This window comes from Leuresthes tenuis, unplaced genomic scaffold, assembly GCF_036924035.1.
Source record: "Leuresthes tenuis unplaced genomic scaffold, fLeuTen1.0.hap1 SCAF_22, whole genome shotgun sequence".
NCBI classification, from domain to species: domain Eukaryota; kingdom Metazoa; phylum Chordata; class Actinopteri; order Atheriniformes; family Atherinopsidae; genus Leuresthes; species Leuresthes tenuis.
Genome location: NW_027325376.1, coordinates 3,947,697 through 3,959,797, shown reverse-complemented (window position 1 = coordinate 3,959,797; position 12,101 = coordinate 3,947,697). Strand labels below are relative to the sequence as shown.

General features: G+C 48.3%; 2 protein-coding genes across 2 annotated transcripts in view; one reads left to right on the top strand and one right to left on the bottom strand.

The window, feature by feature from the left end:
• The first annotated feature begins 3,312 nt into the window (after positions 1–3,312).
• On the top strand, positions 3,313–8,346 carry mfap3l (microfibril associated protein 3 like). The gene is made up of 3 exons (XM_072376510.1): positions 3,313–3,456; positions 4,567–4,973; positions 7,414–8,346. The coding sequence occupies exons 2-3, from the start codon at positions 4,679–4,681 to the stop codon at positions 8,310–8,312; spliced, it is 1,194 nt and encodes a 397-aa protein (XP_072232611.1). The 5' UTR covers positions 3,313–3,456; positions 4,567–4,678; the 3' UTR covers positions 8,313–8,346.
• A 1,484-nt stretch (positions 8,347–9,830) lies between these two features.
• clcn3 (chloride channel 3) overlaps positions 9,831–12,101 on the bottom strand; it is a 39,532-nt gene continuing 37,261 nt past the window's right edge. Inside the window, 1 exon segment of the mRNA XM_072376505.1 lies at positions 9,831–11,774. Within this exon segment, the coding sequence (XP_072232606.1) occupies positions 11,568–11,774 (207 nt within the window). The 3' untranslated portion in view covers positions 9,831–11,567.

Sequence of the window (12,101 nt, the reverse complement as noted above, 5' to 3'; positions counted from 1 at the left end):
CTGCTCGCTGCTAATAAGAAAGCATTAAATCAGCTTGTTTTAGCACCCTTTGGTTTAGAAGGAAAGATGTTTAAACAGGCTGTTTTCGGTATAAAATAAAGGCAGAAATGCACATTCTCGGCATCTTATCTGAACAACCCGGATGAGTCCAACTGGGAAAGAGTCTGCTCGACTCGCCGCTGATACCGAGCTATTTTAAATCCATTTAAAACTGATAATATAGCGTGGTGTAGGGGATCTTAAACAGGAACCCTTCACCACACATTCATGCTCCTGGTATAAATGCAGGTTTGCTCTGTAATTACACTGCAGAAACCTTAGAGAGCAGCAGGGGATTTATTCCATGAGTTGTTCTTCAAACAGCTGCGAGAGAAAATAGACACGGGGTGTAACTCTGTGCTTGGGTTGTTTGGATAAACCGAGGTCGATTTGAACTCTTTCTGTCACAGATATTATCTGTAGATGAGTAATTAATCCATAAAAACACGACTTATTGACTCTGAATGCCGAGCAGAGCTCTGACAGCTAAGGAAGCTGAAGCATTTGACCCATAATTCTGTCCGAAGTAAAGCAAACAAACATCATCTCCATCTTTTACTCCCACTGCTGCACACGATAGCTGAAGCTCTGCCTGATACTTGGATCTCCTCAACCTCAAATTCAAACTTTAAAATCCATAATTTACTTGAAGCCTGACCCATGATTGAGCCAAAGATTGAGCCGATGGCCTCTTTGCTTCACCTCAGAGAAACTCGAGCTCACATTGAGCCGTAATAAGAAAGTCACCAGGAGCTCGTCTTCATCTATTTTTCAAGGCCTGCGCGGTTAGCGATCCCAGAACGGCACCCGCTGACAACAGCAGGGACCGTGCTCTTGTTCTTTGTGCATACGACCTCCCTGCTGTGCTAATATGTAGCTCTTTGTGTTGCAGTGGGACGGAGCTCTTAGAAATGTTGGTGAGCGGCTGAAACATTCATCTGTGAAGGATAAGAGGGTCAGGGAGGTGGAGCAGAAACAGGGCTGTTGCAACACTGGCAGCAGATTTGGGGGGAAAGTATTTCGTAAAAGAAAAGTTGACTTAATGTTAATTATTACTTGGAATAAGCACCTTTGCTCTCACTTTTATGAAGATATTTGTGTGGAAGTGAAACTCTGGTTAATCCAGCTGCACGAAAGCAGTTCCATGTGATATAATGACATTTAGAGAAGGGAAAGCACAGCTTCAAGCATCTGCTAAACTCCTTTTAATAGCCTTAGCTTCTGCACTTAGACGGTTTATTGACCGTCTGCTGACGCCTCGGTGGATAACCTCAATCTTTAGACTCCTAATGTGTCTTCAAGGCCGTTATTTATCAAGTTTGGTCCTTTAAAGTAACAGCCCGAATGAGCCTGACTTAGTCTGTGTTTACAGGCGCCGTGCTGCATCTCCCCGCCGGTCCACCTCCGGTGTCCTTTCATCACGCTGCCTTTCAGCTTGAATGGCTTTTAATCACAGTGCATTCACGTTGTTGCTGTATGTCGCCTTTATGCAGACGTGCTCTTTAAAGCCAAACACTGACCGAGATGCTCCTTTTCTGGAGGCAGGTCACGAAGAATCGCAGCTCAGGGATCTATAAAGGCCTGATATGAGTCACACTTATCAAACTGCGCCCTTTATTAAAGCATGCGCTCTATCATTTATATATTCGGTAAAGATTTCAAAACATCTCCGTGCTGTAAGTGAATTAAACCCATCTGTGAGGCAGGGGTCACTCATGCAAATAACTGAATTATTTGTCATTTAGCTCAGCTTTTTTTGTATAAATATGAGGTTTTCAATAAGCTTTAAATAATGGTGGGGTAGCCAGAATAGTTTGGCTCCATAAAGTCCCAAATCCAGGACCTGTCAGTGGAAACTCCTTAAAGAAAGGCTGTTGGTGGTAATGATCAGCACTTTTTCTTCAGTATTTGTACATATATATATATCTTTAAAGCTTCAACAGAGAGCTAAGCTAACTGGTGTGAAATGTCTTGTATGTGTGAACATACCTGGCCAATAAAGCTGATTGTCAGAAGAAGGTAATCCAGCTCAGAGTGTGGTAAAAGATGTAGTTTGTGCCCAGTCAGCTGAGTCTAAAATGTGGACAAAACGGGAAGTAAAAAGGGAAACTTACCAAGCAAGATGACAAACCGTCAGGACAGATATCTCAAAGCAATGTCTGAAAACAGACAAGGTACGACTGAAGCAAAGAAAGCAGCTGATGGAAATGGGATTTACATCCAGAAAAAGCCAAATATAAACCATCACTAACACCTAAAGTGCAAAAAACAAGTGGGTTAAAGAGAAGCAGTCGTGGGCTGTGGATGATTGAGTGAAAGAGGAATCTGCATCGAACAAGGAGATGATGCTTAAACTTTAGTTTGGTGCAGATCCAATGACTCACATAAAGATGGGTGCCTGAAGAAAACAAGCACACTTCCACAATCCTTCGTCCCAGAGTATGTGAACAGGAAGAGAACCAAATCATTAACCAAAATGTGTCTGATACTGCGGCTCTGTGGAAGAAAATGTTCAAGACATTCTGCTTGTTTCAACTTTTCCTGTGGGAGAGCATCGTGCACGTACGTGCAGCTGAATTCACAGCACAGACGTTGTCTTTAAGTCACTAAAATGGTGCGAAGATGAACATCAGTACTTTATTAGAGCAGAGAAACAGTCTGGAAGTTGAAAACATAGTTTTAACGACTGATTTTCAACCTATTTCTGACACGTTTAGTCATCTGAAGACACTTAAAAATATGAGATACAGCAGCTTTTTCTGGAAATTGAACTGTAGAGCGATTCCAACCACATAATCTGGGTGTGTTGGGTCGATTTTTGTATGGATTTTAAAGGTCACATTTTGGACAGATATTTGATTTGTGGACTAACATCCGGGCATTTTGGAAGAAAATAAGATGACCTAGTTTCTCCAGACCTGGGACCTAGCACCCTTCTGTCTCAAATTAGGGACTCCACACACAAATATGTCCCCAAATCCGCTAACCGAAATCCTGACCGAGTCGGTCAACCATAACGGTGCCAGCTCCTTTCCAACAATGGAGGACCCAGTTAGTTAGTAACGTTCATGAGCTCATTTGTTCTGCTGCCCCACGTGACCAAAAAATTGACAATTTAAGCTTTAAATGTTCGCAAATTCACGTCAGTTTTATTTTTATTCTTCAGACTCTCCATAAGGAAGGTTTAAAAAGTTGAAAAGAGGGGAAAAAATAGTATTAAAATAGCTTGATTAAGTTGAAAAGGCGGGCGGCGTAGCCCCATGTTAGGTTGGAAGCTCAGGTCCGCTGAGAGCCTCAGACCGAACGAGCAGCGGCAGGAGGAGGATGGAGATACCGGCCGAGAAATAACTCACCACAACCCAACCGACACGAGCTTTTCCACCAAGCATTCAAGCGTAAATGGCGACAGACCGTGATGTAAGTATGTAAATGTGGTTGGAATCGCGGAATTTTCTGTTTTCGGGTGGTTTAGGGGCTGCCGTCGACGCTGAGTTGGCCGTTTGTTGGACCGTTGGGCTCCGAAGGTAACGTTGCGTTGCTGCATTTCTTCGTCTAAACCCTGCGTTTCATACGCAATGTGACAATGTCCCGACTATTATTTGCAGGTAGCAGCACCGACACACGAAATTACCCTCTCGATAATTCAAAGAGGCCACCTCTGGCAACAGCTTGCGGTGAAACGGTTCTCGAAGGATCCCTCTGACATAGAGCCGCTGCCCAGCACTTAGCCGGATCCCACGCCCTCATGTTGTCTTCCTGTGTGTTAGCGCTTAAATTAAACTGGATACGTTCAAATCTTGGTTTTATTTTAAAACATGCCTGATACATACATTTGACCTTTAAATCGGCTCTCGTCTGACTCACTTGAAGGTGCAATAAACGTGTGTTAACGAAGTGAACTAGGAAGTAGACGGATCCCACACAACAGCTCCGTTATGTGGCACTTTGGCTTTGTTTTCATACCAAACGAGGGCGCCACGTACAGAAATGTGACGTTCGTAATGATAAATTAGATCTATAATATAACTATGAGATACCTCCTGGTTTTCCTGAGGCTGTTCGAGCCAGACGTGACCTAACGGAGCCTCGGAGTTAACGCTTTGTAATGGTGCCGTTTTTAACCCATAGCAATGAATTGTGTTGCTATGAGGGAGCAAAGAGGACATTTTAGTGGTGCTTTTTAAGATTAAAACTGCTCCCACCATTGTTAGTCAGTGTCAGGAAATAGACGAGCACTCCCGTTTTTATTAAAGCAGGTAATCTAAGGAGCTAACTCCGTATTTCTGCCACTTTTACCTGATATTTAAAATGACCCAAAGCTGGCTGCAGCCTATAAAGCTCATGAACTGGTTGCTTTTCCTCCACTGAATTAATCTCTTTATTTTTGAGGCTAAACCGTATTTCCACTTGACCAGAAACAGTTTTAGGGTGACTTTATCAGTTCATTCTGGCCCCTGAGCGTCGGCTCCATCTCGTTTTGTCCTGTTCTGGCTCTGTTTTGATACCTGCCTCTCTTTGTTGTTACAGTGAGATGCTCCACGCCACAGAGCTGAAAACTACACTGCCTTCCACTATCAAGAGATAGCCAGTCTGCCGGATGGAGGCCCAGGAGGAATGACAGTCTCTTTGCCCTCGGGTGATGCACCAACAGTTTAAGAAAATGCACCGGGCCAGCGGATACATTTTTCTGGCCCTGGTGTCTCTTATCGCCGCCAACAGCGCCGCGGTGGTGCCGGTGGACGCCTTTGGAAACGATACAGAAAGCAACAACGTCACAGACGGCGGATTTGTCCCAGTTGTGTTCACAAAAGTGAGCCAGATAATTGCCCGTGAGGGGAGCTGCGCACTGATTGATTGCAATGTCACCGGAGAGCCGTTCCCCAGCGTTCAGTGGTTCAACTCCCACGGAAGCCGCCTGGACATGCAGACGGGCGGTAAGAAACGCTGTTGCTTTAAACCGGACTTCCTGTTGTTTTTACCAACACGCACAGGAAGCAGCAGCAGGGGTTAATAAGCCCGGATAATGCCAGCCCAACCAGGCTGATTTAATGTGTGTCATGTGCTGCATGAAATGGCCTCGTTGTGATTAACCAGATTTAAAAAAAAGTTTGTTTTGTTACGAGGGCCCTGAAGTACTAAATATGGCCGCCTATCGTCCGTGGAAACAAAAACAAACCCAGCTGTGTTCACGCAGCAGGTTGTGTTGCAACAGAGAAGACCTCGGTGGCTGTATAGATGTAGGAGAGCAGCTTATTGTGATGTTCTGATGCACATGAGAACGTGGCGTGTGGGGGGGGGGCATGAAAAGGAAACAATGGTAGGCTGTGTTTTCCAGCCACAGCCCACACTTCACTGCGTTTTTCTGTCAGAGTGCATCAGCGCTCAAAATTACAGCTGATCTTAGTTTTAATCGTCTCTTCTCGGCCCAAAAAGGAAGCGGAACGGGCCCTGAAGCTTGAGGCAGGGGTGGGGGGGGTGGTGTGAGGTCACCTCCTCAAAACAAAAATGGAGGACTCCGAAGTTAAGACAGGAAGTGAACATGCAAAGCGAGGTTTGTTGTGTCAGTTCCTCTGATAAGATCTGAATTTTCTCAGAATCCGACCACAGACGCTGCGTGCTTCAGAAGAAAGGAAAGAATATTTTTAGATTGTCATTCAGACTCGTTGCTTTCTGCTCTGCGATCCGCCTCAGAAGGAATGTGAAGGGAAGAGTTTAATGGCTCTCCTGCGCCGACCTGTTGAAGCCTGAAGAGAGAAGAGGAAGCGTTGTTGTTGTGACCCACAAACCCAGAGCAGCGGCTGTATTGTCGGTTTCCCCTGAGTTACACTCAGGGAAATCATTAGAGGAGCGGCGTTTCCGTGCCGTAAACATGGCGTTAGACATGGAGGTCGTGTCTTATTCTTCCTACAAACTGCTCGTAGTATCGGGCCGTGCATGAATCGCATCACGTGACCCGGAGGCGGGGCTAAAATTAGACGTCTCGGTCTCTTCTGTGAGTGGGAGCAGCTCAGACTGCATTTCCTGACCGCCCACTCATCTGATCCTGAGCAGAACGAGGCTGGAAACGCTGCCTTATTATTATAAGGCAGCGTTATTGCGTTACTGCGTTATTCAAGCCCTCTGTGGACACTTGTCCTGCACAGGAGTGACAATAAGCGCATTAATCCCACTGAAATCGAGCTTCTCGAATCTGGAACCAAACCGTGCCGAGTGAGAAAAATCCCGTTCAGTCGTCCAAAAGGAGAGGAATTACTGCGACGGATAAGTTCAGACGATAAAGTGCTGATTAATCTCAGAGTTGGATGAGGCCATTTAATGCGTCACATCCTCTTTGAAGTCTGTTTGCCGGTTTCAGGCCCGACTGGAGAAGCTTTCTTTATTTCACGTGACGTTTTCAGCAGCCAGATGTTTGTAGTTCAGCGCCTGAGCGCCGTATCGATCTTCTTGTCCAGCTGCCCACCGCACAGCAAACTGGGAGCTGCACCGTATTGATTGTGACGAGATTATCAGTTAAAACAACCGCCTCATTCACTCGATGAGGCGATGAAGAGCCAAGGCCAACGATCAGGGCAGCAGCACCAAACCCGGCCGCACGTGGCTCACTTTGACCCTTTTAAACTGGTGTTTCTCACCCAGTGCTGCTAAATAAAGTTAAACGAGTCTTTGTTGCCCCACTTCTGACAGCTCAGCTGCCTTCTGTTTAAATAATGGAAGCAGTAGGCGCCGTGAGCTCCTCCAGCCTCCATCTGATCGTCCATGATTAATATCACCGCCATGCAGACCATGAAGCTTAGCTTCTTGGTGGTGGTGTTTTCTTTTCCCGGGTTTTGTTTTGTTGCTGAGTGGCGCTAAAGCAGCACGTCTGTTGCAGACGGCGGCGTCACATCAGTCCCTGTCGAGGTCTCCGACTCGTGCAAAATGCTTCTTACAGATAAAATATGGTTGAAGGACGCCTGACTCAGACTTTCCTCCCACATACGGCTGCTTTTACACATAAATATGAGCTCAGAGTGCATGAGCAGTCAGACGTGCACGACCTCTCAGAGCAGACGGACGCATTAAGAGGCTTTTCAGAGTCTTTCAGTGAGCAGATCACATGACGGCGGCGGTTATTTGAGACGTTAAAAGCTGGTCAGCGTGGATTTACTGCCAAACAGGAAGTGGAATCTGTCAGAAAGAAATAAAAGCTCATCATGTTCTGACTTATTTTTTACTTCTTTTCGACTCTTTTCTCACCAAAACGACGCAGAAACGTCAGAACGATGAACAATTAAAGTTCCTTTAGGCAGACGCAGGGGCGTGACCAATAGGAACTCGCCATTTCTGTGCAGTCGTGGCGTTTCTCCGTGCTCATGACCTTCTGTGTGTCCACAGGTGGGAAGTGGTGGCTGCTGGACAGCGGCGTCCTCAACATCACCAGCATCGAGTTCGCAGACCGCGGGAAGTACACCTGCATGGCGTCCAACGTCCACGGCAGCTCCAACTGCACGGTGACGCTGCGCGTGGTCTTCACCAACGGCGACATGGGCGTGTACTACATGGTGGTGTGTCTGGTCACCTTCACCATCATCATGATCCTGAACATCACGCGTCTGTGCATGATGAGCAGCCACCTGAAGAAGACCGAGAAGGCCATCAACGAGTTCTTCCGCACCGAGGGCGCCGAGAAGCTGCAGAAGGCCTTCGAGATCGCCAAGAGGATCCCCATCATCACCTCGGCCAAGACGCTGGAGCTGGCCAAGGTCACGCAGTTCAAGACCATGGAGTTCGCGCGGTACATCGAGGAGCTGGCGCGCAGCATCCCGCTGCCGCCGCTCATCATGAACTGCCGCACCTTCATGGAGGAGATCCTGGAGGTGGTCGGCGTGGAGGAGATGAGGCACACCTTCGTCAGACACGCCCCCGAGGGGCGCTGCAGCGTCGCGGGCCGGATTCCCTCCATCGGGGCGAGGGACGTCTTCACCATCCTGCAGGTGAGGGACAGGGAGCGCAGCGAGTCCCCCGCCGCCGACTCGGACAACTCCTCCATCCACGAGCAGCCGCAGCACATCGCCATTCAGGCATCCATCCACCCGCCGCTCGCCGTCGGCATTGAAGCACCGCCGCAGCCCGAGGCCTCGCCATCCTCGCCTCCCCCTTCCTCCCCCGCAGAGCCGGCTCCTCTCAACTTCCAGGAGCCGCCCGAGGCCGCGGGAGACGCCGACGCCACGCAGGAGGCGGCGGCGGAGAGTAAGACGCTTCCCTGCCAGGTGTTTTATGAGAGCCACGTGTGACGGAGCGAGGACTCGCCCTGCTGTGCATTTCCACTTCAAGTCAAAAAAGGTCAAAACATTTCAAATGGAGAGAAACCATCAGGTTTTTATTCACCTTCTGAGAGCGACGCTTGATCGTGTTTCTCTCCGGACTTTCATGGCCGACTGTACCGGGCGGCGTAATCGATGTTATTAACGTAGAGAGCGCCGCTTTGTGTCAGGACGCCAGTTCTCAGTCTGTTATTTAAGGTTAGTTTCTTACACTTTTTACTCCTGAAATCTGCCTCTAGCTGCTTTCCGTGTCGCAGCGTTGGCGTCCAGCTGCTGTCGCTCGACTGCTCGCCGCCGGACGCACGCTGGTGGCGAGGAAACCGGGCTGAGTTTGGTCACAATGTCCTGATTGTACAGCCTTTAGGTTAAAAAACAAGAAAAAAAGCAGGTCAGCGTGTTTCTCCGGATGATGGACAGCTCTGGGTGCAGCTTGGATCCTTTTCCTTTCAGACGTTGTTGTTATGTTATTTCCCGTGTGGTGTGGCGCCGTGGCTCCAGTCTAGTTTAGGGAGGTTTTATTAAGGCTTCTTCCCCTCCGTCGTTGTACAGTTTTGGGTTTAAACCCTGAACTCGGCTCACAGTAGAGCTGCTTGCATGCGTCAGTGCAGATGTCCGACGTCTCGTCCCGGGACTCACAGGCTCCTCGTGTTTCTTCTTCTTCTTCTTTTGCTTGGCTTGCCGTCCAGTCCGTGGCGGCGCCTGGCTGGACGCTGTTCTGCTGTCACTGGTGCTCTCTTCTTGTAGTGGAATTAAATGGAAGTGCTGTGCTTTAAGAGGAAAAAGCAGAGTTTGTGTTTTCTTTTCATCCTCAACATCAACACGTCTGATTCTTATTCAAATCCGAGGCTCCTGTGGTGATGTCAGGCCAACGGTAGCCATGGTTACGATGCTATCTCATCAGCTGACATACGAGCAGCGAGGTCGGCCAAAGAGACGCTCTGAAACTGAAGGGACGGTGTCATGTAGGCGGCCGACAGAAGCATTAAAGATGGATGAGTAACACGATGCGACTCTTTCAGCCGCCGCCACGTCTCTGAGCCGCCGTCAGAGAGCTCATCTGTTCTTTGGGGAAGCTAAATCGGACCAGAAAGCACCTGAATCTCATCCCTGGAGCTTTAAAAGAGGTCACCAAGGCTCCAGCCCTCCTATATTTAAGTTTGAACATTACTCCCTGATTTGTTTTAAGCTGTGGGTTAATAAACGGTCAACATTAAAGGGCTCCTCCGCTGTTTTTTCACCCAACTTTGACCTTTTGTGACCGACCCGAGCTTCTAAACTAATTCTTTATCAGTCATTTGGTGCATTTCAGGGGTTGGAAACAATCTCAGGAACCTGAAACCTGCAGCTCATGGTTGGGTTTTCTCTTCTTTAGTCAAATAAAATGTTTTTAACTGAATAAATGTATCCTGCTCCAGGTTAAAGGTTCACTTACTTTCCATCTTGGACGACTTGCAGGAACCTCCCAGGAAATGCATGAAGACCCACGTGTGCAATCATTTATCCTTTTAATTTAAAACAATCTTCTTTACATATTCTGTTTCTCTTAAATGTACAATCAAACAATCAGTGTAATTATACATAAAGTTCTTCAGAATAATAATAATAACACGACTCTATCGACACTACTCATAAATTAAAAAATAAAGGAGAAACCCACTGAGATCAGTATGAAACACGACGTTAGGCGACACTACTGCTGGACAAACATGATGCTCAGTCACTGCAAAACAAAAGGTGCACACAGGATGGCGAGCAGCCTCACGCACGCGCCTCTACAGGTAAGGCGCTTCCGTTCGTCGCGGCCGCAGGAAACGCCGCGTGTCCGGTGCCGAAGAGGGAAAAACGGTTCGAAGAAAAGCCTGAAGAACGAACCTGCTGTAAACGAGAAAAACGCCGTGTTCGGGTTGAAGGTCACGGCCCGAGGAGTCGTTTCAACGCGGCGTTGCTTCACGCGCCGGCTGTGGATGGAAGAAAAGTCCCGATCGCACGGAACTGATCAATAATCAAACGGATCGAACTTTATTTTGTCATCAGAAAGGTTTTAACTGGATAACGAGGAAAAGGTCATTTTAGCCATAATCTGATTAATTAAAAGAGAAGAAAATGAGAAAAATGACCAGTTTGGATAATTTTTTACTGGTTTTGAGGCTGTAAAGTGTTATAAATCTTTAATAACCCGTTAAATTAAGACGAGGACAATGCGGCGTGACCCGTTATTTACGGGCTCTGCGTAAAGTTTTTACTTTTTTAAGTGAATCAAATCTGCCGGACGTTCGTATCCACGGTGATGAGCCGTCACGTGACAACGTGGAGCAGTTTGAGACGTTACTTCCAGACGACGTGAGAAAAAAAAAAGACCAGATGATGTCATTAGCTGGCGAGCTGATGACATCACCCATCAGCTGGCGTTTTGTTTGTTTCAGGCTGCAACAACAGAAACTTCACCGGGTTCGTTTCTCCTTTTTATTCTTTACGCTCAACCTGTTTTCACGTGGAACGAGCGGACGAGGCGCGCGTGCACATGAGCGTGCACGCTCACGTGCACGCGCGGGGCTCGAGCTGGCTCAGAAATGAAAACGCACACACACTCGCACACGCGCACGTACCCTAAAGCCGTCTCATTTAAACCGGACCCAGGCGAGCAGCTGGATGTCCCGTGAGGAGCGGGCTCACGGTTGTCATAGTAACCTGGCTGGAATGTAGAGGCGCTACACACATTCTCACAGACGTAATTCACAGGTAAACAACGTGTTTTACTGGAGGACGGACAGGTGTGGAGGGGGGGGGGGATGCTGGAGCCTGGAGGCATCGAGGTCCCTCATCGCGTCCCTCGGCGGCGGTTCATTCTGACCTTTGACCCCTGCCAGGCCATGCACGGGACAGGACGAGGGTGAGGCACATGGAGAGTGCAAATGGGGGTAACTGTACAGGTGGGGGGGGCAGTCTGGTCTCCCTGTGTGTGTGTGTGTGACAGCATGCATGTCTGAGATGTCCCCGAGTGCAAAGAGAGTGTTTCTGTGGTATTTTTTCCCGTGTGTGCGTGCCTTCAGCCCGTGACCTCTTCCTGTGACCTCAGCAGCCTTTTTTAAAGTCTTTTATCAGCGGCCCCCCCCCCTCCTCTGGTGGCTGGCGAGTCTCTGGGGGCCACAGTCACTCAGTGAGGTTCAGGGTCCACAAAACTGAACACTTAAATGAAAAAAAACAAAAGAAAACGGGGTCTGAATGTCAGAGATTGGAGCCGTTCAGGAGGCACACCCCCTCTTCATCTTCATCTTCATCATCCTCCTCCTCTTTGCCGCCGTCTCCCCCTCCCCCCCCCCAGCCGTCCTGGAAGGAGCGGATCAGTTGAACATGATGGACTCTGGATCTTGATTTGCCATTTGAGCCATGTGACGAAGGATGTCTTTTTTTGTGATAATACCAAGAAGCCGCCTGCAGGGGGAGACAAAGAGGGGGGGGGCAGAGTTAGAGAGGTCAGGAGGTGCAGGCGGGTAGCAGCTGGAGTCAAAGAGAGAAAACAAAGTCGTGTTTTTGTTGGCACGCTTTCTGGGGACCAACAAAGAAGATTTTCATTTGAGCCAGATGTGAGTCGTACAAATGGATGCCAACAAAAGCACGAGTCCTCGAGGAGGCAAGAGTCAGGAGAGGAGGAGGCGGAGTAACCGCAGGAGAGAGGAACTACACCCGCCGCCACTTCAGACGCCGCTGGAGAAGAAGCTAAGGAGGATCCTACAGGAGAGGCAGGATGAGTAGGAGGAG